Source organism: Cynocephalus volans, chromosome 1 (assembly GCF_027409185.1).
Source record: "Cynocephalus volans isolate mCynVol1 chromosome 1, mCynVol1.pri, whole genome shotgun sequence".
Classification (NCBI taxonomy): Eukaryota; Metazoa; Chordata; class Mammalia; order Dermoptera; family Cynocephalidae; genus Cynocephalus; species Cynocephalus volans.
In genome coordinates, this window is record NC_084460.1 from 265,585,580 (window position 1) to 265,611,275 (window position 25,696).

The 25,696-nt window shown below is 38.9% G+C and overlaps 1 protein-coding gene across 7 annotated transcripts in view; it reads left to right on the plus strand.

Moving 5' to 3' along the window:
* SPATS2L (spermatogenesis associated serine rich 2 like) overlaps positions 1 to 25,696 on the plus strand; it is a 183,796-nt gene that overhangs the window by 19,022 nt on the left and 139,078 nt on the right. For 6 of the 7 annotated variants that reach the window (XM_063093192.1, XM_063093176.1, XM_063093167.1 and 3 more), the window contains exon 2: positions 2,797 to 2,846. Coding sequence is in view for 1 of the 7 variants with exons in the window: in XM_063093160.1 (XP_062949230.1) it covers positions 2,797 to 2,846 (50 nt within the window). In the remaining 6 variants the exon portion in view is untranslated. Of the gene's footprint in view, positions 1 to 2,646; positions 2,672 to 2,796; positions 2,847 to 25,696 lie in introns of those variants that run through there. The other variant, XM_063093186.1, reaches the window with a different exon arrangement.

Here is a 25,696-nt window from a genome sequence, read left to right on the forward strand (position 1 = left end):
CCCAATTCCCATTCCAACAAGAGGCTTTCTGAGTAGGTACAGGCATGTAAAGTGGCAGGTACAAGTGAACCCAAGAGTCTCGGACTGTAGAATCTAATAGTTGTAATGGAAAGGACAGTGGGGTAGAAGCCCATTTCTACTTACTCTTTTTCTGAACTTTAACTGCTAGAAGATTTCTGAAAGTCACCTGTTAAAAACTCATACTATTTGTTTAAACAAGTGGTCTGAAACATCAGTTTATACACACCAACAAATTTACTTTCTGTTTGTTATAGGAAAAGCCTAACTTATCTTCCCTGTGTTCTTTGACTACATGAGTGACTGCCATTTATTGAGCTCCTACTCTGTGCTAAGCACTTAAGATATCTCACTTGTAATAGGTAAAATGATGCTTCAAGGCATGCGTTGTTACTTCCACTTTACAGGTAAAGAAATGTGAGACTTGAGCTGCTGACTAACTTATCAACAGACACCAAGGTAGAAAGGGTACAAGCTGGGATTTGAACCCAGGTTCATGATTCGAAAGCCTTTTCACTTTTTACTGCATTTGGCTGTTTTCCATAATATATCATGAGATTAAAGAAATATTTTTTTGGATTATTAAAATAGCACATACTTGTTATAGAAAGTTTAGGAAACAGAGAAAATTAGAAAGAAGAAATCAGCAATAATTCTTTACCCAAGGGGTAATCAGTAGTAAAATGTCATTTTTTTTTTCTTTCCAGGCTTAAGAAAGTAACACTTTATGTCTAAATGAGTGTTGTTCCTCAATATTGTCATCTTTGAAGTTCATGCATATACTCTAACATTGTATAAAACGTTTTTTGAGATCCTTTCAGAGCCAATTTAGGAACCAAATTTTCTGTAGATTCCCATTCACAGGGTACTTTGGTAGAAATGTAGCAAAGACTAAATATGTTACCGAATATCTATCAAAATAATGCATGATATGTTTGACTGCTTTGTGCCTTTTAAAATCATATGTTGCAAATTTTTAACCATCCTGTACAAAGTACCATCATTGTCCTCTCTAAGAACCATATATATTTTGTGCTTACTTCTATTGTAATGGGGGATGGAATTTACCAAAATGCTGCTGCTTCCTGTGTGAAAGATTGATGGATATTTGGGGGTATGTTTAAAAGTGTTTATTAAAAATTAATTCCATAAATGTTGAATATTTCATTTGACAACCCACGTTATTTATTACTTTGTCCACACAACCATGTTTGCCTTTTGTGGTGCATAAGTAAAATCAGAAAATTGTTTTTGTCAGAAGTTAGAAAAGCATATTTTAGAATCAATTCCTTTTCAGTGGATGTTTTGCACTCACTGAATTATTCCCCCCTAAGGAGTGTTTGTGAAAGCAAATGTATCTAAGTGTGATGAACTGATCTTTAAATAAAGTCAGTAGCATCTTGTGTAGAAGTAAATGTTTCCCAAAGAAGCAGGCACATGCATGTGTGTGCACACACAAGACTGGACCCTGGATTTTGGATTGGTGTGGAATTCTTTGAGGCCACTCCCAGGGCTCAGATTGGGGCAGACCAGGTATGCAGTTGTCTCAGGGATGCATTCTTGTCTTCTGGTTGCTGAGATTTCATTTAAGAATTCATGCTTATAGAGCTAATTACAATGGGTAGGCCACGTCTTGTGATGATATCCTTGGCACTATATTTACAGTGCCTGATACTATGTTCAGTGAATGTTTGCTGGATAAATGAAGTTTTATAATATATTTTCTCAAAAATGGACTATAGAGAGAAAAGTTAGTCTAGAGTTGTAGATTAGAATCTCAAGGCTTAGGAGCTTCTAGGTCAATCCCCTCATTTGAAGGTAAAACCCAGAGAGGTCAGCCGACTTGGAGAAGGTCTCCAAGAGAGTTGATGCCAAAGCCAGGCACAACATCCCATTTCCCAAGGCCCTGTCATTCTTTCCAGTGCCTCCCTCACTGTTGTTCTCTAATTGTTTCATGGAGGTAGATCTGACTCTGTAGGATCAGTGACCAGAGCATTTGAATCCCCACAGTGCTCCACAAAGCATTGGCGACGTAGGGATTCTTAAGACACACTTGAAGTGATGGTTGATTGAGTGAGAGAATGGTGGGTTGGTGACTTAGGACCTTGGCACCCATCTCTCTGCCTAAGTGGTTACTGGCTGAATGGTGAGTTCTGTGGGGTTGTGTGTTTATTAGAGTCTATCTCTTAGAGGAGACTATTATAGTAACAATAGCTAACATTTATTTTTAATAAATTAGAGAGGATATCATTGTGGTTGACACTTCAGGCTCTAGGGCCCAATTGTCACAATATCTCAGCTCCAACACTTACCCCATAAATCTTTGTAAGACAGGTAATTTGACCTTTCTGTGCCTCATTTTCTAAAATGTGTGAAATGCCAATGAGATTAGTACCTGCCTCAGAGTATTGAAGGAGTCAAGCTATGTGAAGCCCTAGAACAATGCTAAGCAAGCAGTAAATGTTGTTGTCGTTATTAAAATATCAGTATTATGTGCTAGGCAGTGTGCTTAATGCATTGCTCTCATTATATATCATCCAGTCAACAACTTTGTGAGGAACGTTCTCTTATTATCCCTATTTTACAGTTGAGTAAACCGAGGCACAAAGCAGTTACTTCACCTACTCAAGGTCACCTAGCCATCAAGTCATGGGTGAGGCCCAGTTCCCTGGCTACCTGACTCCAGGTCCTGTGGTTGGGTGCGGATGTGATAGGAAATGGGTGGTGTGGCTGTTGATATGAGACCTGTGTGACCTTCCAAATGTCCTTTTTTCCTAGAGCACTCCAGAACCCAGGCTGCTTTCAGGAACATCTCTGTGGATTCCCAGGTAAGTAGACATGGTCCTTCTTTTCTCCATGAGCTCCTTCTGCCTACAAGGCCAGCTGTCCATGCATCTGCAGCTAACTCCTAGGGGCCCTGTCACAGCCTTTGGCCACTCCAGCTGCTTCTCAGGGTCTCAACCCCAGAATTCTTGTTTATGGTGTGTAGACCGAAGTCACTCCTGATAGGGCAGTGGGGACCTAAGGCACTCCTACCCCACCCACATTCCCCTTCCCCACCTACATCCACATTTCTGTGGTATCATTGGAATAGTTTCATGCGTGTAAAATACTTTGAAGTACCAAAAAGAATAGGCCATTTATAGACACCCTTGTGGTTAAAAAAAGAATTATGGTTAAGAATGGTGGGCTCTGGAGACAGTCTGCCCAGTTTTCCCTCCTTGCAGTGATCGCCATTTTTGCTATTGCTGCCGTTGGTTTTGAAGAACACACTCCAGTGATTCTAAAAGTCTCACTTGCAGTTGGCAGTGCTCAGTCAGCGTTGAAAGGGACCGGAAGCACACAGTCTTCTGGGCTGGGCAGCCTGGCTTGGCAGCCTGCGTCTGCTGCCTAATAATTGTGTGGTGTTCGCATGCCACTTACTTCTCTGAGCTTCAGTTTCCTCCTAAGATGTGGCTGATCATACCCATCTTGCAGAATTGTTGGGATGTTTCAAGCCCATGTATATAAAGTAAACTTACGCAAGAGTAACATTCAATAAAATGGTAACAATTATTGTTATCAGTTATTGATATTTGAATGGGTATGTCAAAAGTATTTGTTGGATAGAAAGCATGTTATTGTTTTAGGTTCATACCTTCCCTGAAATATTTTTATTTCCCTGTCAGCAGTCTTATTTAAATTAATTTGCTTAGCAAGCCATATTTCTTGTGTAAAGATCATCCTTTCCCTGGACCCAGTCAAATGATCATAAATTCCAAATTGAGGTAATCCAAGTTAATGAGGTCTAATTGCCTCTTGGATATTTCCATTTATGTTTATTCTAAACTTGATTCTTTTTCCATAAACCAGAAACTTCAGTGGTAAGATGACTGTAACTTTTTGAAAAGAGCTGTTCACATTAGTGGGAGTTGGTTGTTTTCCATAAATGGAATAGAATATTTTACTTCCTCATATCTGAATCACCATGAAACACTATGAAAACACTTTCTTTATAGTTGTTCAAAGGGAATTATGATGGAAACAACTGGTTGAATTTCTCTCTCTGTCCATCTCCATACACATGTACACACACTGCTTAGTTTTTCTTTCGGTTAGGCAACCGAAGAGTTACTATGAAAATTCTGGTGGCCTACTACCCATCAGACAAGCGAAGGCACAGTCAATTACTGTTTTCTTGAAATGTATACCAAATAATCAGAAACTATTATTTTTCTGCTGGAAGGCAATAGCTTGATGGAAAGATGTACCATTGAAAACAATTCTGATCATATTTTTGTCAGGAGAATGAGATGCCTCAAGCTGTCTGTCACTAATCATATTAGAGGAGAAAAGCAGGAGTGTTTTGGCCTGCAAAAGATTGTTTTAATCACATGTTGGAATGCTACTTTTACTGGCTGCTTATTCCAGAACAGTGACATTAGACATCGCTTCTGTAACTGGTCTTCCCAGTTGGTAGTAGTCTAAAACATATGCCACATGTGCACACTTAAGGAATTTTCTAATTATAGTTCAAAGGCTTTACTTTTATCTTTCTATGCTTGTACTGCAGAGATCACTGATTGAAATGATTTCTCCCTCAGCATAATCTATTGCCAGCGGTTACAAAAGACTGGGAAGATGGTAAATGAAACCCGCAATAACTGAAGAGGTGTTGAATTCAATTAGGAAGAGGCCTGTCCCATGTGGACACATGAGCCATATAAATCCATTTTAATTGTGTGCTGTGGTACTTATCTGGTCATGTTTATTTTGGATGCAAGTGCCAAAGCTGGATTTAGACCAGAACTCCAGATCTTCAAGTTCTAATGACTAATTTGGGTATCCATTGAATCCCTTAATTCATTTCTTAATTAGTTCTCCCACAATTAGAGGGTTGCTTGTTTACAATCATTTTCACAGATTTCTTATAAGTCGAAACAAACGTACATAGATTTTTCCCCCCTGTCGTTCACATATTTTGCCTTGATCTTAAAGAACTATTCTTATTGTTATCAAAATAAAAATAACAATGCCAACAACAACAACACTAACATTTTGCAGGGTTGTATAGTGGAATATGGACTGAGGCTCCAGGAGGAATGGTTTTGAATTCCAGCTCAACTACTTTTAGCCATGGGATCTTGATCAAGTTACTTTTCCTTTGTGTGCTTCAGTTTCTTCTTGTAAAATAGAAAGAAATGATAGTACCTACCACATCACATTGTTTTGAGGATTAAACAAGCTAAAATATGTAAAATATTGCATATTTGAGTTGATATGTAGAATGCCTGGCACAGTAGTGTTAGTTATTATGTTTGCTATCAATGAGACAGTGGTAGACCAATGAACAGATTTTGCTGGAGCCACAGTATTGTCATCGAAGTATGTCCTGTTTCTGCACTCCATTTGGAGAACACTCATGACAATAATGAAAATATTGGAGACTGAATTTGGAATTAGTCTGTGTTATTTGTACTTGTACTCCTTAGTTTGGCTACAGAATTAACATTTTTGGCTTTCTAGGCTTGATCAGTATTAACTTGAAATTCTTTTGGTGTAAAATTGCTTTAAAATTTGAATGCACATTTTGATCTCTTAGCATACACACTATAGGTCCTCGTTAAAAGAAAAAATGATTATAATATGTGAAAAATGTGTGTATGTATTTGTGTGAGAGTGAGAGAAAGAGAGAGAGAAAGAAAAAAATAGATTTGGGGGAATCAGCTTCAATAAATTCATTGGAAAATTTCAAACTACTTTTTAACAGAGTAAAATGCACTTAATATCATGGTTTGGATTTAGTAAATGTTCAGGAATGAAAGTCTATGGAAAGATAAATCTAGTAATTTAAGAAACTTTCCTCATGGCTACATAAAAGTTAATATTAAAATGGATTGCCTAGAAATGCACTGGAATTACTTTCTTTAAGTTTTTTTTTTTTTATAATTAATTAGCTACTTTATATTTAGCTAAGTTAGCTGAGTATAAAAACAAAACTAAACTCTGCTAAGGTATGTATACATAAGTGGCTAAAACTATAAAGAAAAGTAAGGAACTTACTACTGAAAGAATTAGGTATCAGGATAGTGGTTTCTTTTGAGGGAGAGAAGAGAAAGGACCTAGAGGACTTTCAAGGGTACTGGCAGAGTTCTCCTTTTTGACTGGGCTGGTAGTGACATGGGCAGTATGCAGCCAAACATGAATTTTTTTTATCTACTTTTTTCTTTATGGATTGTGGTTCATAATTTAATAAGTTAAAAAGATAAGTGAAGTAATTGTCTCTTTGACCTGGGTCAGTTTGTCTGTGTCCTGCATAGTTTTAGGTCTAGAGATTCCCGTGACTGTAACTGGCTCTTAGAAGTAAACTGCTGCCTCACTGCATGGCTGAGTGGTCTCCAAAGTGGGATATGCACCCCAGGGAGCTATTGTGAAGATTCACTTGAGTGGGAAAAGAAACTGATTAGAACTTGCATTTACATTCATTTTATTATCATGAAACATTATGTTTGATAACAGGTGGTGACTGTATTGACATTGGCACTGTCACTGAGCCCACATGTCAGATCAAGTGTCACCTGGAGAGTAGGTGAGGTCTCCTGAGGAAAGAGTGGGAGTGCCCCACTAAGGGGCTTCACAGTGCTTCTCCACTGGTTCATCTGCCTTGGTTATTTTGTGAAATGAGGATACTTCAAAAAGGAAAAATAGAATTAAAAGATAATGCAAATCCTTCTGTGATGTTTTTGCAGACCCCTTGTGTATTGTGCCTGGTTAACTGGTTTTACAAATTCTATATATTTAGTTTTAGCAAACCCTCACAAACTAGCAGAATCTTTACAAGATTCTGCAAAGAATTCCCATAAATTGAAGATAGTTTTAACGTTGCAAGTAACAAGAGAATGGTGAAACTTTGCATGAACTCTTTGTTGGCCATATAATGGGGTAATGACAGTGACCATTGAATCAGATCTGGGAAGAAGCTGGCCACCAAAATTCTAAATTATCTGGAAGACATATAGATTTATATCCACTGCAGTTAACCATGAACTTTGTCCTGTGTATTTGCCTTGAGATATCATGATTAGCAAACATTACATCAATTCTGTCATCCATTCCCATTTGTGTTCATGTTTTATAATGTATATAACATGTCAATGCAATAATACATGTATATAAATTGTAAACAAACAATCAAACATATATTGGGGAGACATGTTCAAAACGTGATGTGAAAATATCTTGAATACCACTGCCATGTAGCTCAAAGGCTTCTCACTGTTAACAGTTTAACGTAGAAGATGGTGAACTTGCTACCCATATCAAAAGCAGGCATATCTCAGCCCTAATTTCTCTTTATTGGCAAATATTGATATTAAAGCATTAGCTTATACATTTTACTGTTTTAAGACTTTTCCCAAGCCACTAGGTTGGAATAGAAGACGGGGAGTACACGTGCGTGCATGTGCGCACACACACACACTCACAATAGCTTTGTTTTTCTGTTTTGTTTACATTCCCTGTAAGATTTCCTGTAAGGATTCTGTATGTTTAAAAAAAGAAAAAAAAGCTGAGTACTGTCAGGTAGGTTTTCCCAAGTCAGGAGTAGTAGAAAGTAACAAGCATCGTGGCTTGTAATGGGAACGGCGCTTGACCAGCAGTCGGCAGACCTGTGTTCTAAGCCTGGGTCTGCCACTTGCAGGCAGCCAGACCCAGCACATAGGCAACACTCTCTCTGAGCTGCCATTGCCTCTTTGTTGTGAAGGTGGCCTTTCCCCAACCTTTCCCCAATCTTTACAGGGATCACATATGTGGGAGCATTTCTAAAATGTAGAATTTCCTGCAAATGTAAGGAATTATGATTCTGTCCCTTATACTTCAACAAACTGTAACTTTTTATTAAGTCCTGACGTCCTTAACCTACAAGGTTGTTTTGATTGGAAGCTACAGAAACTGGCTAGTTTAAACCAAAATGAAATTATTTTAAAATTTTTTTATTGGATGGCTTCTGGGATATCTGACAGAATTGAATGAAGGGTCGAATCAAACCACCAAACAGCACAAAGGGCACCAACTAGGGAAGTTCTGGGATCTCAGCACAGGATTTTGTGGCCTTTTTCTCTAAGATATTACTGTTAATGTAATTGAGCGCTAATGACTTTCAGCCTCTGGATTTCAAAGTTCCCAGTTTGAGGCTCCTAGTAGAGAGAATTTAATTGGTCCAACCTAGGTTGATCATCAACCTTTTGACCAGTCAGCCTGGGTTGAGGGAACAGAGTAACATAGGATAGACATGATTCCTGGGAGCTTTATCCCTGCATATCTGGGCCATCTTAGAAAATCAGGGATGCCTGTGAGCATCTACCTTCAACTGGTATTAATATTTCAATAGATACTAATGATCGGTTTTCTTTCAGGAACTTTAATTATCATGAATCAAAGAAATATAAATACTGCAGTGTTTTCTCCAAGAAATGTTATCATCACCCAGTTGAGCCTGGGCGTCTTGTGTTCTTTGGGTGAACACTGGACTTGACATTATTTTCATGAGATGCTGAGAAATTCTCTGTAGGTCCCATGGGGCTTCCTTCTGCTTAGGCTGTTTCCATAAGGTTTGGCTTTACTTCTGCCTTTAACCACTGTTTTACCTCTCATCGGGAATTTTGTAATTTAGGCATTAAATCCATTTTAGCATTCCTAATGCTGATACTCTCTTCACTGACAGCCTGACCTGCCCTAAAATTTTATGTGAAGGTAGAAAGAAGATAAAAGAGGTCCACAGTGTGTGCATACCACGGGCAAGTTGTCACACCAGTAAAAGACCTTAATTTTTTTTCTCTTGTGAACCTATTAAAATATATTTGAATATATCACAGCCATTCCTAAACAGATGTTGACCATCATTTCTCACACCGAATGTGTCTGATACATCACATTTGTTCTAACAGGGCTCAAGCAATTACTTGTAATATTTCAAGAATGCAAGTGATGAAAATGTTCGTATGTCTGAAAAATCAATGAATTATCTTCCAAAACAAGTTAAACATTGCTTTCAAATATTGCCACATACAAGTCCTGAATAGCGTATTGTCCCCTTTGGATCAATCATTATAAAAATATAAAGAGTGCCCAAATTCTTTGTTTTTCAAGCACATATACATATGAAATAACCAAATTTTATATTGTTCACACTCAGTGAAATTTTCTTTCTATAAAAAGAAAATTTTTTTTCCTGGAGAAAGCATACTGCTAAAGAAACAGATATGGTAATAATGATCATTATTTTAGTCTTCATTTTCCAAAATGCTGTTATAATGTAATCTATAGTTCATACTTTTTAACCACCTCTCAACATGCTATCAATCCAATACCTCACACTGGTTACAAGTATGATTTATTGTTCATCAGATTTAAAATGCTGATCCGTGAAACATTAAACTTCTATTGGCAGCTGTTGTCCGAAGGTTTGCAGGTGTCCTGACTAATGCTTTGAAAGACCAGCATTAGCAATAAATCATAGCATACATAATTCTTCAATAAAGTAATGGGAAGAGTTTTGCATTCCGGGTCCTCTAAGCTTTGGTATTTGTAAGTTAGCTGCATGGGAAATTAAAGTTAAGGGGTAAAACTTTCTCAGTCTTTAACACTTGGACTTTGGGCCAGCCACAGTCAATAGCAGAAGCATGCTGGAGTAGCTTTGTTCTCCTAACTCTGAGATTTCTTGGCTATGGGAACTGACAGAGGGCCAAGTATAGGTCTAATTGCATTCCTTGTTACTGAGAAAGAAATCTGAAAGGAATTTTCCTTTTCTTTCAAAGGGGTTACCTGAGCATTAACATTTTCTGGGATAACAAAATTGTTTATAAGACTTTTTCAAATCTCTCTGAAAAGAGAGCTTGAAGAGAGCTCTGGCAGCCGATTAAGAGGCATGTGTGGCTTACCTAGAGCAGTAAAGAGTTAGAGAGGTGAAGTCAAAGAGGTAAGAGAGATGTGGCTTTATCCTCTCAGAGCTTGCTCTGTGACTAACAAGCTGATGGCCTCTTTTCTTCTTTTTTCTCTCTGGTTGGCGCAAAGATTTAGCAAGATAGTACATGATATATTCAACTAGCCCCAGAACAGACTGCTGACTCTCTAAGTTCTGTTTTGTTTACCAATATTCCCTGTGCTGTACTCACTGCCTACTCCATAAAAGATGTTCAATTAGTTTCAATTTGTTGAATGAATGAATATATTCAGGTAGATCCTTCTGTGGTCTGTATATTGGTAATTAACTTATTGGGCCAGATATACTCAACCAGATTAACTCTGATCAAGCAATCAGTAGCTAACTTTAGTAGGTTGAAATCTTCCAGTGCTCGGAGTTTATATTGCAATGAGAGCCAAACAATGAACAAACAAGTAACCAAGTGAATAAACACAATAGTTAATAGCTAGTAATAAGAGCCACAAAACACCTAAACAAGGTGAGTGCTGCGATGTAGACTGAGGGCTTGGAGACATCAAAATCTGAAATGACCTAAAAACCCAGTGGCATAGCAGTAATGGATACAACCTTCCAGAAGGCTAAATTTACTGCGGAAGTTAGCGTATTCAATGAAAAGTCTCATCTGTCAGTTTTTCTTAATGCAAATAGGTGTGTAGAGTTCTTACCATACCAACAAAATCGGTTTCTACTTCCTAAAATTTTGCTTTTAACATGTCAGTTAGCATGTGCCCAGTGCCAAGACTTTCCACTTCACATGTCTTCCTTTCCAAGCTGCCACTTCTCTCCCAGAGCCAGGCAGCTGTCTCCCAGATGTGCACTGTCAGTCACATAGGGAATCAGATGACTAAAAGAGGTGGATCAGCACAAGTTTATCATCAAAGCTGAAAGAAAGCAAGAAAGAGAACTCAAAGAGAATGCCCTGCTGACTGTAGGTCAGGAGTGTTATCTTTGTATCTCAGGGACAGAGGGTTTGATAGATTTGGGTACAAAGTACACATTGCCCTCCAGGCCTGCTGAACCATGTCAACCAGAAAACTGTTCCTTAGAGTTTATAATTTCCCTTTTTTCTTAAATTAAAAAATGCTAACGTGAACTGTTGACTCTCAACAACACGTGTTATTATTGTATATAGGGCAAAGAGTAAATAAGACACTTGCCTAAAATGAAATAACACTTCATTTTAACTCAGCAAGCTGGAAGTAATTTTAGCTTTTTTTCTTTTTCCATGCTTCTTTATGGAAATAGGCCACAATCATTTTTATTCCACCATTCTTTATAACCTTATAGCATGCTTCCTGTTTATGCTTTTAAGGGCTGTTTTTAAAGACCCTTAAGGAATATCCTTTAATACATTCCTTTTAAAAGTAATTATTCTTCTGTAGTACCCCCTTAGAATGTCTGAGGGGTTGGAAATATAGAAACTTTTTAAATGAAATATGTTTAATGGTCTGGGCAGAGTATTGTAATGTCTACGCCTGGTTTAGTTAACATAAATTATATTTTAATTAGTCATTATGAAAAAGAAGTAGGTATTTTAGAATAGACTCGGTACCTAAAACCCGTCATTTGCCTTTTATATATAGTATTCATAGATAAAATTCTATGGGAAGTGTTATAAAAAACCGTGTTTGCAGTAACATAAAGTCAATTCTTAGGGACTTTTAAAAATAATATGAATGTGTCTTATTGGGGCATGCAAAACATCCATGTGGGCCAGAAGTGCTTTTATAAAAATTCTTTATAAACTTTAAAGTATCATACACATGTAAAATAATCATGTTATTGTTATTTTTACATTTGTGGCATGCAGAACTTCTGGGTTGAGCAACAGTTCATAACTTTTTGTTCTAATGCTGAATATGTTCCTGTTTAGAGTGAGATTTTCTTTTTCACATGTAACCCTTGTGTCAGAGGTGCCCTGGGTTCCTTAGCTGGCTTCTTTCACACTGCACTTGATTTTAGAACCTTCCAGACTACACTTGTGCTTTCACGTGATGAAGTAATTTGTAAGAAGAAACCTTGACCTATGTCACATCTTCAGTCTATAGGTGAAGACTGAGAACCCCACTGTGGCTGTTTCCCTATTCCCCTATTTGTGCCAGAAAAGGACTGAGAAATCGCTAATTCCTGCTCTTACGTGGCCTCTGTAATGGTCCTCTGACATGTGCTGTTTCCAGAACTTCTCTGCCATGACACTCTTTACTCTTGCGGCTTGTGTATCTTCTTGAGGCTGGTACCTGTTTTGTGGTTATTCCAGCCACCTGCTGTTTTTTGCCAATCCTCTATCTTGCTGGGTCTCTCTTCTTACCTGTCCCCCCAACACCACATTGTCTGTACTTTGGCCTCTTTTTTGTCCCCACTGCTACAGAAACCAGAAGCAAGAAAACGTGCCTTGGTAATACTCCTGCCAATTTTCCAGCACCCTCTTCCCTGGGTGAAATTGCTCTTTTCCACAGCCCTCTAGAGTGGCAGCTGTATCTTTGTTCTCCCTCTTCTCAGAGAGCTCACATGGAGTGGGTGCAGCGGGAGGGCTGGGGGGCACGGCCCTTTCTCCTTGGAGTGCTCCTCCAGAGAAGCGCTGCTTTGTCCCAATGGAGAACCCGGCCATGGGAAACAGACTCCCTGACAGTCACCATGGGTTACACAAATATTACTTCCATTTAGCTTGACCTTTCATTGTGCTCGAAAATGACTGAAAGCACTTAAGTTGTGTATAGGATTTTTCTGGAAACAAAATTAAATGGGGTTTTTTGAAGAAGGCATACTTGAACTTTTGCCCTTACTCTTCCTTTTTGAGTCATTATATCCAATTCAAGGTTTACCTTGTACCACGTATTTTCCTTTTGTGAGAAATAGCTAATTTCTCAACTGATAAAATTGTGAATCACAGATGTAATGTAATTGCTAAAGATAAGGATACCTCTTATGGCCTTAAAATATTTAGCTCTGGGAATTGGGTCCAGGCAACATTTCTTAAGTGCTTACTGTGTGCACTTACGTGTCACTGGCAGACTGACTTCTTAATTTTATAACTGCTTTAATGCGTTAGTCCAGCTAATCCTCACAACATCCCTGTGAGGTGGGTAGCATATCATTTGTCTATATTTTACAGAAATATATATAGAGGCATAGTGAGGTTAAGTAACTTGCCCAAGGTCACACAGTTAACCACGGGCAGTGCCTGTATTTGAACATAGGCAGTCTGGCTTCAGTTCCCAGTGACTTAAACTGCCTAAAATGACTCAGGTACATCATCTAAACCTCTGGGAGTGTATATTTCCTTATCTCTGAGATGGGAATAGTAACACTCACTAAATTGTGAGGAGCAAATAAAATAATTATTTGAAAAGGCTCAGTAAGTTGTGAAGTGCTAAAATATAAGGTTTAAGTCTGGACTAAATGTTGATATATTTTCTGTTAGTCAGATGAGTCTTATTGTTAATCTGACAATAAGATTAATAAGATTGCTGCTTGGATATACTGCTGGTTCAGATGAAAAACAGTGTTTTTCCTGAGATTGTCTAGAAATCACAGAAAACCTCAGGTTTCACAATGAAAGTGATCCCTTTGTTCCAGAATGATGGCATTTGGAAGCATTTAGAGTATAGAGAAAACTCATCATAACATTTTTAATATACCAAGTAAGTTCAATGTTATTGTTTCCCTTTAACCCCAATCCCTCATTAATGTAGCATGTAACGCCCCTCCCTTTTTTTTCTGTCAGACAAAATAAATTTTCTTCTAAGTGCCTGTTGACCACATATCATGGATTTGTCATTAACTGTCCTTCCATGTGTAATACTAGATATGGGACCGTGTCTCTTACTGCCAGCATGGGGCCCTGAAACAGAAGAGATATTGGGCAGGATATAGGCCAGTGGAAGAGGGGTGGAAAACAAATCCAAAGATGGAGAGTTAGAAAGGCCACAGAGTAAAAACTTCATTCTTCCAAAGTGGGACAGGAGACCAGAGCCAGAACTACAGAGAGGTCTGGTGGGTGGTGTTGGAAGAGTAAGAGGATGTGGGAAGGAAAAAGAAGAGGACACTGAGAAAGACAAGCCAAGCAGGAGACTGGGTCTTTTGCGACTGGCTTACGAGGGCAAAGCTTTCCTCCTCTCTCTGTTGTTGAGCGTCCTTTCCTGCTATAGGGCTCCTCTGTTCTGGGGTCTGACACTGTCACTTTCCATAACACTCTCACAAGTCAGGATGTTGGAGTTCTGAGCTTTTTACAGTCCCTTGCGGGAAGTGGGTAGCCCAACGACCTGGCTTTTTGTGATTCTTTGGAGCTTTTGTGCATCCTAGAAATTGAGTTCTTCCTGTTTTTTTATGGGACTGGTATTGCATACCTAGCATCACCCTGTTTGAGGGGGTCTTCCAAGCAGGGTTTTGATCATAATGAGTTTTTTTTTTTTCCTCTTTTCTTTTCTGCATAGAACAATATCCTTGCCATTCAATCTCCAAATATAGCAAGCAGTTATGATAGAAGAATATCCTTATGTTAGGGAAGAAGTTGGCAGTCTCAGTGATGTGAAAATATCCAATTTAGAAAACACGTTTAAAAAGAAAAGCTGCTGTAAGCCCTTTTTGGAATCAGGTGGAATATAAATGGATAAATAAATAATTTCAAAGAAAATGTGTGGTCTGACAACACATTTCACTCTCTCTTTAGTCTAGGCAAAATCAACAACTAACTGTAAGACTAAAGAGAGGGTGAAATGTGTTATCAGACCTAAACTTCAGATGTCATTTCTCTCACTTCATTAAAATGTCAAACTGCAGACTGGTCCTGGCATCTAATTGGGAGCATTATGTGAATGAAGATTTTCTAGCTGATGCATGTGATCAGAGCACTACGATAATGTCATTAGGGACTAACCATTTAGAATGTTTTTAAGAATATTGGTATGTAAGTAGAGCACTTAACATAGCGGAGGGAAAAAAGGCATCAAGTCCCAAAGAAAGAGCCAAAATGGAACGTGCAAGTCAATCATGGCTGGAGGCATATAAATAGGGAGTATCTAGTGTAAAATTATCTAACTGTAGTTAACATTCGTCAGAATTATAAGCATATCTATCACACTTGACCATCCCAAATGTACCTACGTAGTTTCTCTTCATGGTGTACTGAACTGATCAGAGCACTTGATATGCAAGTAATTCAAGTATATTAAAGTATATGACTCCCTTTCTAGAGGGCAGTTTGGCAATATGGTTTTTTTTAATCCTTTAAAATGCACTCACTATTTTGTCCCCAAAATTTTATTTCCAGGAATTTATGCTAAGGAAATAAGGATATGTGCCAGGGTTTTAGCCACAAAGATGTTCATTATAGCATTGTTTATAATATGATAAATAGGAAATTGCTTAAACATCCAACAATAACAGATTACTTAAATATATTATGTTACAGTCATGCAATGAAATACTGTTCAGCCACTATAGATGGTGTTGTAGATAAATATTGATAGTGAAAAGATGATTATGATATATTAAGTGGTAAAATGTTAAAAAAAAAAAAACAAATATGCACACCGTGATCACATTTTTGTCATTTTTTCTTAGAAAATGACCTGAAACATATTTAAGAGTTTTTAAAGTGGTTCTCTGGGTGGTAAGATTATGGGCATTTAAAGTGTTTTTCCATTTTATCTATCTTTTAATTTTTCAACTCTGAAGACATACTGCTTTTATAACAGGAAAGAAAGAAACAACAGAAGTTATTTTTAATTGAAAAAAAGCAAATATGTAAGCCAAACCATATAAAAGTGACTGACTCTGGATAACTGAGAGACTTCATATGATGCTTTTCAGCTGAATTTATTTTAAACGTATTTCACCTGAACATGTGTGCCATGAATTTGAGAACAGTAACTGCTCTTTAGTACATTTGATTTGGCAGAGATTATTAGCTTTCTTCCTAATCTTCCCTGCAAAATGACGGAACTCAACTTCTAATAAAGCCAGCTCTTGGGTTTCTTTCAAAATCTCAAATCCCAGGTCTACACTTTCCAGGTTTTCTCAGAGAAACCGCTGAGGCAGGGACTCCCTGCATTTCTCATATTTTCAAGCTGCCAAGTGATAAAAATGTAATAATAGGATGGACTCATATTATTTGTAGTATAGTCAAACTAACCTACTGTGCAGTATTATCCTTGATCTTCTGCTCCTTTGAAGGGAGACCTTCAAAAGACTTCATTTTTCCATCACTTGTTGATTACCCTAGTTTTTTACTTTTTTGGAGAGCTTATGGTTAAGGTTACAGAGGTGAGAAGTGCTTAGTGTTTCAAGGCAACTTAAGCTGTAGGTGGGAAACAGTTGAAGCAAACTGTAGTAAAGAATTTAGTTCCATCAGAAAATAAAATTCCCACCAGCTGTTAAACCCTAACAACTTCTCAGCCTCTTCCTTTTGTATCAGTGAGGTCTCTGTCCACATCCCCTGGACCTGGTTTAGTTCAGTGAGGCAAGACGTCATTTATTTTTCCTCATTAATTGCCTTTGGCAGATGTCATGGTATTACAACCAATTTCTCCTACTTTGAACACATAATTTCAGGATGACTTCACAATAAACGTAGGGGTAAATTACGGTACACATCTGGCAGACTGACTTCCTAATTCTGTAACTCCTGAATGGACATTAGTGGGAACAGTGTTGCTCCATGAGTTAGGAACCCATATTTTGAACCTGGTTCTGCATGAACTTGTTATTGAACATTAGACAAATGATGGGGTTTGAATGTACCATGCTCCCAGAACTCATGTGGAAATTTGATCCCCAATGTGGCAGTGTTGGAAACTGATTGAGTCATGGGGGTGGATTCCTCATGAATGGATTAATGCTCCCCCTGGGGGAGAGGGGATTAATGAGTGAGTTCTCGCTCTGTTAGTTCCCACGAGAGCTGGTTGTTTAAAAGACCCTGGCACCTCCTCTCCCTCTCTCTCTTGCTTCCTCTTGCCATGTGATCTGCTTGTACCCGCCGGCTGCCTGCCACTTTCCGCCATGAGTAGAAGCAGTCTGAGGCTTGTGCCAGATGCAGCTGTCCCAGAATCGTAAGCCAAATATACCTCTGTTCTGTATAAATTACCCAGTCTCGGGTCTTGTTATAGCAATACAGAAAGGACTAAGACAGATGATCCAGTCTTTTTACGTCCCAGTTTTTCTACTCAGTAAGGTGAAAGGGTTGAATTTGTTCATTTTCAAGCTTCTTCCAGATTCTAAGATTGTATGACTGTGATCTACAAAGATCATTTATTGCTGCCTGCATAACTTAGGACTGAAGGCAGAGTATCTGTTAATAATCCATTCCTGGGACTCCCCTGCCACTTATCTCTCTTGGTCCAATAAACCATTGTTTTCTTGTTTATGTTCCTTTTCTCATGCCATACTAAATTTCAGAGAAAATCTCATTTGGGCATTTTCTGTATCCTCTACTGTATGATATGTCTTTGTGACTAGTGAAAAAAATTCTTAAGATCAGCTGCTTCCATTATTCTCCAGTTTTTAAAGCTATCCTCTGAGAACTCAATGTCAATTCAAAGATTTTTACATTTGTTGTAATATCTAACCTAACATATAGAAGTCTAAGGCATATTTGAAACAGAAGGATTCCTGCCTGGAGACTGGGAGCTCATAAATATATAGTTTGATGTATCCCTGTAGTTTGAGAAGAAATTAGGATTTTTAACATTTTTTTCAGTATCTAAATTGAATATGCAAAATTGAGCTACTGCACATGCTTGCAGATCCTGCATTTTTAATTGTAGATACAATATTTTTAAATGGAGTAATAATTTCAAATGAAGCTAATACAAAATAAAATCAGGTTAACAAAAGATTTTACAAATCAAATGCTTGTGTGTTTTAACTTGATCTCTAATTTATAGACTCAGAAAAACATCATTCTTTCTTTACGTATGTCCAATATCTGCCTGTTTTCTGTAGTAAGCACAGAAAACCCAATCTAAACAGGCTGCAGAAGAGACAACTAATTTCCTACCCAATAGCTATTCTTCCCTAGTAACACACACTGATTTTATTCAAGCGGGTAATGTGCCCAGCCAAAAGACTGCATCTCCTAGCCTCCCTTGCAGTTAGGGCTGGCTGACAGAAATTTAGGTGGGACTATCAGGAAACCTCTTCAATGGGCGTTGGCTGAGTTGTGTATTTCTTGAGTCTGCTTCCACTGTGCTGGCTCCTTTCTGAGCTTCGTGTGGTCACAATGTGGCCAAGACAACTTTAGTCCCATCATCATCTTCATTCAAACCCAGCAAGAAAAAGTCCAGTTTCCTAATAGCTTAAACAAAGCCCCAGATTTGCTTGTCCTTGGCCTGATTGCCCATTTTGGGCTACATTGACTGAGACACATGGAGTGATATACCGATAGGTTCATCCTGGGTCATATAACCCACCCAAGGGCCCTAATTGGAGGTAGCTTCGCTGGGTCCCCTAAAGCAAGGTAGGGCTTCTATGGCTAGAAGTGCTAGCAAATGGATTCTGGATGATTGAGCCACAACTATCTACCCCACCAAATTTGCTGGTTTCTTCTCTGAGTTATTATAGCCTTCAGTAATCTAGTAAACTGATCGTTTGCTTTGCAGAGTTACATGAGCAATGATTAGGTCATTGAATTCATTTACTCTTACAGTAAATGAAATTGAAGGCTCAAGGCCACATCATTAATCCAGATTAGATATCAAAGTATATATCTTTTCGTTTTCCAGAGTAATGTTTTGCAATAAGCCATATAACTTCCCTTTCTCATTATTCCCCTGTATTTGGCCCTCAAAAAGGGTAGAATGAAAAAATTTTTAACAGCTGTATTTGCCAATATAGCTTGCCAGTGTAGCAGAGGACATTGTTTCTGAACATAAAGTTGTATAACAAGTTAGAGCTAAATGAAATTTAAAACACTTGTGATAAGCCCTGAAAAAGTGGTGCTTTAAAATAGTAATGTCAGCAGGTTGTCTATTATGTAACCATAATACTAGTGTTCTGAGTTTAGATGGAGGAGTTGCAGAACAATGACAAAAAATACTGTTGTCTGCTCTTTAATATGAGTGAACATGTAAAAGCGATTTTGAAGTGAGTTATTGCAGATGCATGTTGGGACATGTTAAACAACAAGGCAGATGATTGTGGCCACAGTCCTAAAAATGTTCAGATGGCCTTCAATTAGCTTTGGGCAAGGCCGCTTCTTACAGAAGCCAGTATTGATTTTTCAGAATGCCTTCTAGCTTTTCAGCAGAAAGACCGATCATGTCAATCCTTTGAAGCCACAGGAAATGTCTTTGGAGAGTGGACTGCAGAAAGTATTCCTTCAGTGGCTGGGGACTGGCTATCTGGGCTGAGGACAGCAGGAGCTGGGTGGAGGTGAGACAGCAATGTGGAATGATGGAGAATGGTGTGCGCTGTGCGGTTAGAGTGGCCTGGGTCTGACACTGGCGTCTCCACGTGGTCCAGTAGATCACTTACGCTCTCAGAGCCTCGCTTTCTATGTTTGTAAAATGGGGGCATGTGAGATTCTAATGAGAAAAGGCAGGTAAAGCTTCTAGCTCAGGGCTTATGACCTATCCTAAGTGTTCGATAAATGTTCACCATTATTCTGTCTCAGAGCTGACCCTAGAAAAGGAGGAGAAGGAGTGCTGAGTTTTTCACTCTTTTCTTTTCCCCTGGGTTTTATTAAGCAAAAAAAGAAAAAGGAAGAAAAAAAGTGGAGTGAAGAAGTTGAGTTTGGGCTGGCTTCACTCCTGATGATGGTTTTACTTTGTTATGTGGAAAAAATAATAGTCAGTATTGGCATAGCATAGGTACTTATAGTTACCTTGGGGTCTTGTCATGTACTTAGGTGAAAGTTTGTTAAAACAGCCTTTTATGAAAGGATGGTATCTAAGAATAGCAGCCACTTGCTGTGGGAGTAGAAGGACCCTGACAAGTCAGCAAAGCCTCAGGCCTTCAGACAGCGCCATGTCAAAGATCCCTGACATCCTGTCTGTCTGTCATTTTAGACCTGCTGGGAAGAGTGTCTCAACATCTCCGAGTAGCTAGGACTATAACCCTTCGGTTTACAAATGAGGAAACCGAGGCCTAGAAAGGAAAAATGATGCAAAGATGATATCAAGAGTCAGTGACACAGGCAGGAACTAAACCCAAGGTTCCTGAAGCCCAGGTCGGGGGAAATAACGACTCTAGCCAATGGACTACATATGCTTCTTATCCTCAGAACTCTCCTTCTGGTCTCCTGTTTATTGTCAGTCTCTTCCAACCACTGAAGGCCTGGAATTCATACCTTTTGGCAAATTCAGTTTGTTAGAAGCCACCTCCCACTCCATCCAAATGCCAACATCTATAAGTCTTCCTCCTGTGGCCACTCAACTTCCCAGGAGTGAAATTCATATCTCCTGCCCGGGGATCTGAGAGTAGCCGCTGTCCTAGGCTGTTGCATGGGGGAAGGGCTGGAGGCCTCACTGTGAGTATCCAGACTTCCTCCTAAGCCCCTTGTTTTCAGCCTGGTACCTCAGTCTGCCCTCTGTAATACCCTCTTAGGTTCAGTTCTTCTAGAGGGATGGTTGCCTGGCTGCAACCAGGTGGGGTGGATCTGTCACCTCCTGAACCTTCTCAGGGTTCCTTGGGGGCCACATAGCTGGCTTCTCCTTTGTATTCTTGTCTGTGGGCCCTGAAATCTCAGTGGCCTCTGCTGAATCAAGTTACCACTCTTCTGTCTTCTTTCCATCTTTCAGAATGGTTGTGTCATGTCTCAATCATGTTTGTTTGTCTCCTCTCCCATTTGTTGTTCTTTTGCGCTTATACCTTTATTTATTTATTTCTCACCATCCTAGTGGGTTTTGGAAGGAAGCACAGATCAGCGCAGTGTTAACCACCTCACCCCCATCCCCCTATGGTAATAGCCGTTTTGTTGGTGTATTATCCAGACTTTCATCTCTCGTAATACAGTTTCTAATGTGGATCTAAAACCCAATGGATAGTGACTGGCCAGGGCTCAGTGCAGTGTGTTTTTTGTTTGTTTGTTTGTATTTGTCTTATTATGTTTGTTTTTGAGGTTCTTGGCCTTCAGTGGTACAGAGAATGGTAAAGGAAATCTCAATTCTCATGTGTGAGGAGTTACCTTCCATGAAGATGACCATATGTTCAGTCACTGCCAAGGACCTTCTGAAAAATACATCTTCTCAGGTTTTGTGTTATCACCAAAAATTAACCTCACAGCATGTTTCACAATTATGTTTATGAAAGTGTTTTGAAAATGAAATACACCACTATGCAATCAATGGGGGGAAATCAGTGAGAACTCTAAAGGAGAGGCATATTTGTATGTTTCTTCCTCTCTAGCTGAGCACTTGCTGGGAGGGAGTGCCACACATTTCTTAGTGTTTGTTTGTGTTTTTAGATGCACAAACCAACAATAGAAAGCTTTCCTCCAAGTGTGTATGTACCAGGAATGCAGAGGAATAAATGTTTCTTAAGTGAATAAACCTAATGCATTGTAGAAGGTTTTGTGACTGCGGCAACGTTTGCAGTAAAAACATTTGATGTCAAGACTCTTCTCAAAATCTGGAGAAATTAAAATGAAATGAATAGCACATATTTTATTTTGCCAAGGACTAACATTTTCCATTAAAAAATAAATATGTTACCTTGTCAGTAACTTTTCTTCAGCACCTGATGTATTTTAGTTAATACTTCATTACTCATGGTGTTCTGACATGCATAATTGTTAACAGAGGGATTCATCGAATGTAGTATTCAGAACTGACAACTGACTTTCATAGCCTGAAACTGAAGGATGGGACATTAAAATTTTTGTATTCATTCCTCCCCGCAATGGTGAGAGATTATAAATTGAGTTTTTATTTTGTTACAATTACAGTTCAGTCTTATAAAAACATAGCTAACAGTAATGTAGAATTTAGTGTAAGGTAATCCTGTGTGATCTTCATTCAGCAAGTATTGGATTCTAGAAATATCTGAGGAGTTTGATTATAAACCCTGCCCCTTGCCTTAGTTCTTTCAGAGGGTGCAAGCCCCCCGCGTGTCATTTCGGTTCTTCATATGGATCCAGTTCAATTAATGGTTGCTTGCTATTGCCTTTTAATGGATTCTAAGAATGTTGTGATGTCTCTTCTCCAGTCTGTTTGGCTACCTCTCTGGCTTGGGTAGTTTCCCATTTCAATGTGTGTCTCAGTTTCACATCTATTTTCTTGAAGAAAGAACCAGAGACTGATGGGTTTTTGTGTCCCACCCCCTGCTTTTTGTAATGTCTGACAATGTGACAATGCCTCATGGTTTACAACCAAAGAGGTACATGCTGCATTTGTATTCTGAGTTTTTGTTGTATGTGAGCAGAACTGACAATTTAAGGATGATAGAAAAGGACATACACTTAAAGATACAAAATGAGGTTTTGCATGCTCTATATAAAATATGAAACATTTTTTTTTTAAGCCACTGTATAACCAGCAGAAATTTTTTTTTTAAAGGCAAACAAGCACTATTTTTCTCTCTCTTTTAAATATTATCTCACATAACTGGCTTAACTAGTTTTTTCCCCACTGTATTGATTAGTTGTTCTGGTCTTGTTCAGATGCAGCTCAGAATGCTCTTGTGAATCTCCTGCTGTTTTTTTTTTCTTAAACCCTTGGCTTTAAAATAGGTGGATTTAGCGGCAGGGGGCCTCAGCCTCTGTTCTTGAAAGCTCTTTTCCTCCCACTCTGTTGGAGAGGGAAGCATGATTAATTTCTCCCCTTCCCTTTTGATTATAGGAGAAATCAGGTACAGGGTAACTCAGTGCCAGCACACCTGAATTCAGGGCTCAGTTCCCCAAACAATTGCTGTCTTGTTCCATAGCCTCTGGGACTGGGCAGCAGGGAAGGTGAAAGGGTAATGAATTCCTCTAGATGGTGATAAGAGCTACATTCCAGGAGGATTAACAGCACAAAAACAGCACGCATGAGGGAAAAAATGAGAAAGCAGGGTAGTTGGGGGGGAGGGGAACACCCACATTGACATACAAATGCAGCCACACAGTGAACTTTTTTCAGTGTGTTCTCAAAGCCACATTCCAATTTTAACTGCTAAAAGGCTAAGCTACTTTGACAAAAGCATCTACATGTTGTACATGACATGTACATTCTTCAAAAGGCTTGGGCGCATTCTTGCTGTCATTCTTGGTGGTGTCCCCGCTTTGCTGTAAGAATCACATCTAACCTCTACCAAGTAGCTCCTGGATCAGAACACAGAAAAATGTTCAAAATACCTGATTTCAGACTTTCAACCCAAAGGAGAAAAGAAGAGGGGATGAAAAAGTCCATGTAATTTGTTAACCACATCTGAGAACAGTTCTGGAAGGAGAAATTTGGCCCTGTTTAAACTTTCCTAAAAACAGCATGATCAGTGCATTAAAATTTGGGATCTTGATCGTGTAGTTCAAGCAGAGGTCCCTTGCATGTGTTTTGACGGATATATTTGGTGAAATTTAAAGGCAGTCTCATTTCTGTCTGCTAAACAAGGGCCAGAACCAACCCACACACATCTGCCTAGCTATTCCTCACTGCCTATTATGAAAATAAACTTCTCATTTTTCAAAAGAAGGCGCTACCCCTAAAACAGAAAACAAGAAGAGCGAATATGTATAGTCCCTGGACATTTGTACCCTTACCCCCAATAACCGTGGTACCCCAGATTTTCAGTTTTGTCTTCAGTGTTGTCTTGCCACATCCCCTCTTTTACAAAGAAATCTGATTTGGTTTAGCTTATCCCTAAAAAAAACATTCTGAAGGTGTTTGCCACACAGACCAGTTGGCCAGCTTTAATTGTAATAGCGACTTTGACAAGTGCTGTAGTCTAAAACAGAAATACGCACTACTATTGTAGGTACATTTTCTTGGCAGAAATCTGGTCCTCTCTTTAGTGAGAAGAGACCATTCCACAAATATCAAAGTGGGCCTTCAGTAAAGATGCCCTATCCATATTTTGCATGGAGGTGCCCATTGGAAACCAGTCTGCACAGGCTTAATGAAGTGAAACATTTGCAGAGTTGAATTCATTTTTTAGAGGAGTCGCTTCAGGAAGGCATCTTGGAGCAAACCTAAACTCAGCTATCCTGGAGTAATTATTTGCCTATGTCCATAATTTTAACAATGTAGATCATTAGTTCAGACCCTGTCTTTTATCTCAAAGAGGAAAAGATGCGTTGGCCAAGACTATGCATTTTAGTGAAAACTCTCTGTTCTTCGTAGAAAAGGATGTTGATGTTCCTCACCTTTGTAGAAGGAGATTGATGTCTTCATCTTTAGCCTGTGATCCTCGCAGTGGAGCCATGGTCTTACGCCACACAGCTCACCCTAATAAAGGCTGGCATGGTCTTGTGCAATGCAACTAGCCCTGGTAAAGGCTCGTGTTCAGCCTGCTTGCTTGCTCCATTCTCACCAATGTGGAGGCTAGTTGTTGCTAGGGTTTCTTGTTACTGTCTTTTCTTCCTATTCTGGGGGATGGTTTGTAGAAAATTCAAATCACTTGTAACTATCTGTAGATATATTTTACAGTGCTTTCTGGGATACACAAGAAAATATTTTTCAATTTTAGAGAAAATAGCTGTGAGCGTGTTACTTATTTGCTGTGACTGAACAAACCAGATTGTAGCAACAAAGGCAGTACCTTTAACATCTTGCCAGGGTTGCGTTTTCGTAGCTAATGTGACATTTAGGAAATGTCAACCGTGAATGACTTTTTAAAAAATTGTAGTAAAGTATGGTTGGATATACATACAATGCCTGACTTACAAGAACTTGACAAACAAGTTTCCAATAGACATAAAAGGCTGCCCTTCCTCCATCTCTCCCTTTCCAGCTTCCTTTTCATTTCCTTTTTTTGCCCTCCCACCCTCCTACTTTCCGTCCCCCTCAATACCAAAGCCACTTCAGCACTGCTGTGGAAATGGCCTGGGGAAAAACTTGACCCTTCTGAAAAAACTGTGGTTTCTAAAGCGGAAGAAGAAGCATGCAAAATAGACAGTTGGGGGCAGGGGCTGACCACAGAGATAGTTCCTGGGCAGGCCCAGGTGGGCTCCCCAATATTTTCTCTAATGTGGTATGATTCTTTTTAACTTCTTTTACTTTGATTCATTTGGACTTACAAGTGTCCTTTTTAAAAATCCAGATGTCTGTGAGAGAGATAAGGAAAACAACTCCTGCTCATTGGTGTGTTTATGTGGATTGGGTTAAGCTATAGTGACCACACACACACACACACACACACAGAAAGAGAGAGAGAGAGAAATCTCACATGTGTTTAGTGATTTATATTTCACTGTTTTCAAAAGATTTCCACACACACATTTGGTCTTTACGGCTGCTTTACAAATGGTGAAACTGGGACTCAGAGAACTTGAAATATTTGAGCTGCAGAAAGCAGGACTAGAAGTTGCAAATTTAAATTCTGAATTGAGTTCTCCTTCCATTCCATGTTCCATTGTGTATGTGAATGTGTTTGTGCATGAATGTGTATATTTATATACACACACACAACACATTTCTGCCTTTCTAAACAGTGAAGCAAACACATTTGTGGATGATTAGCAAACAGAATACAATTCAGAGAAATTCAGGCCATCTCCAAATTCAATATTCTGATATTTTATAAGATCCTTATAACTGGAAGGTGAAAATTAGACGACTGAGTCTTCTTTCAAAAGAAAATAAGGAAGGT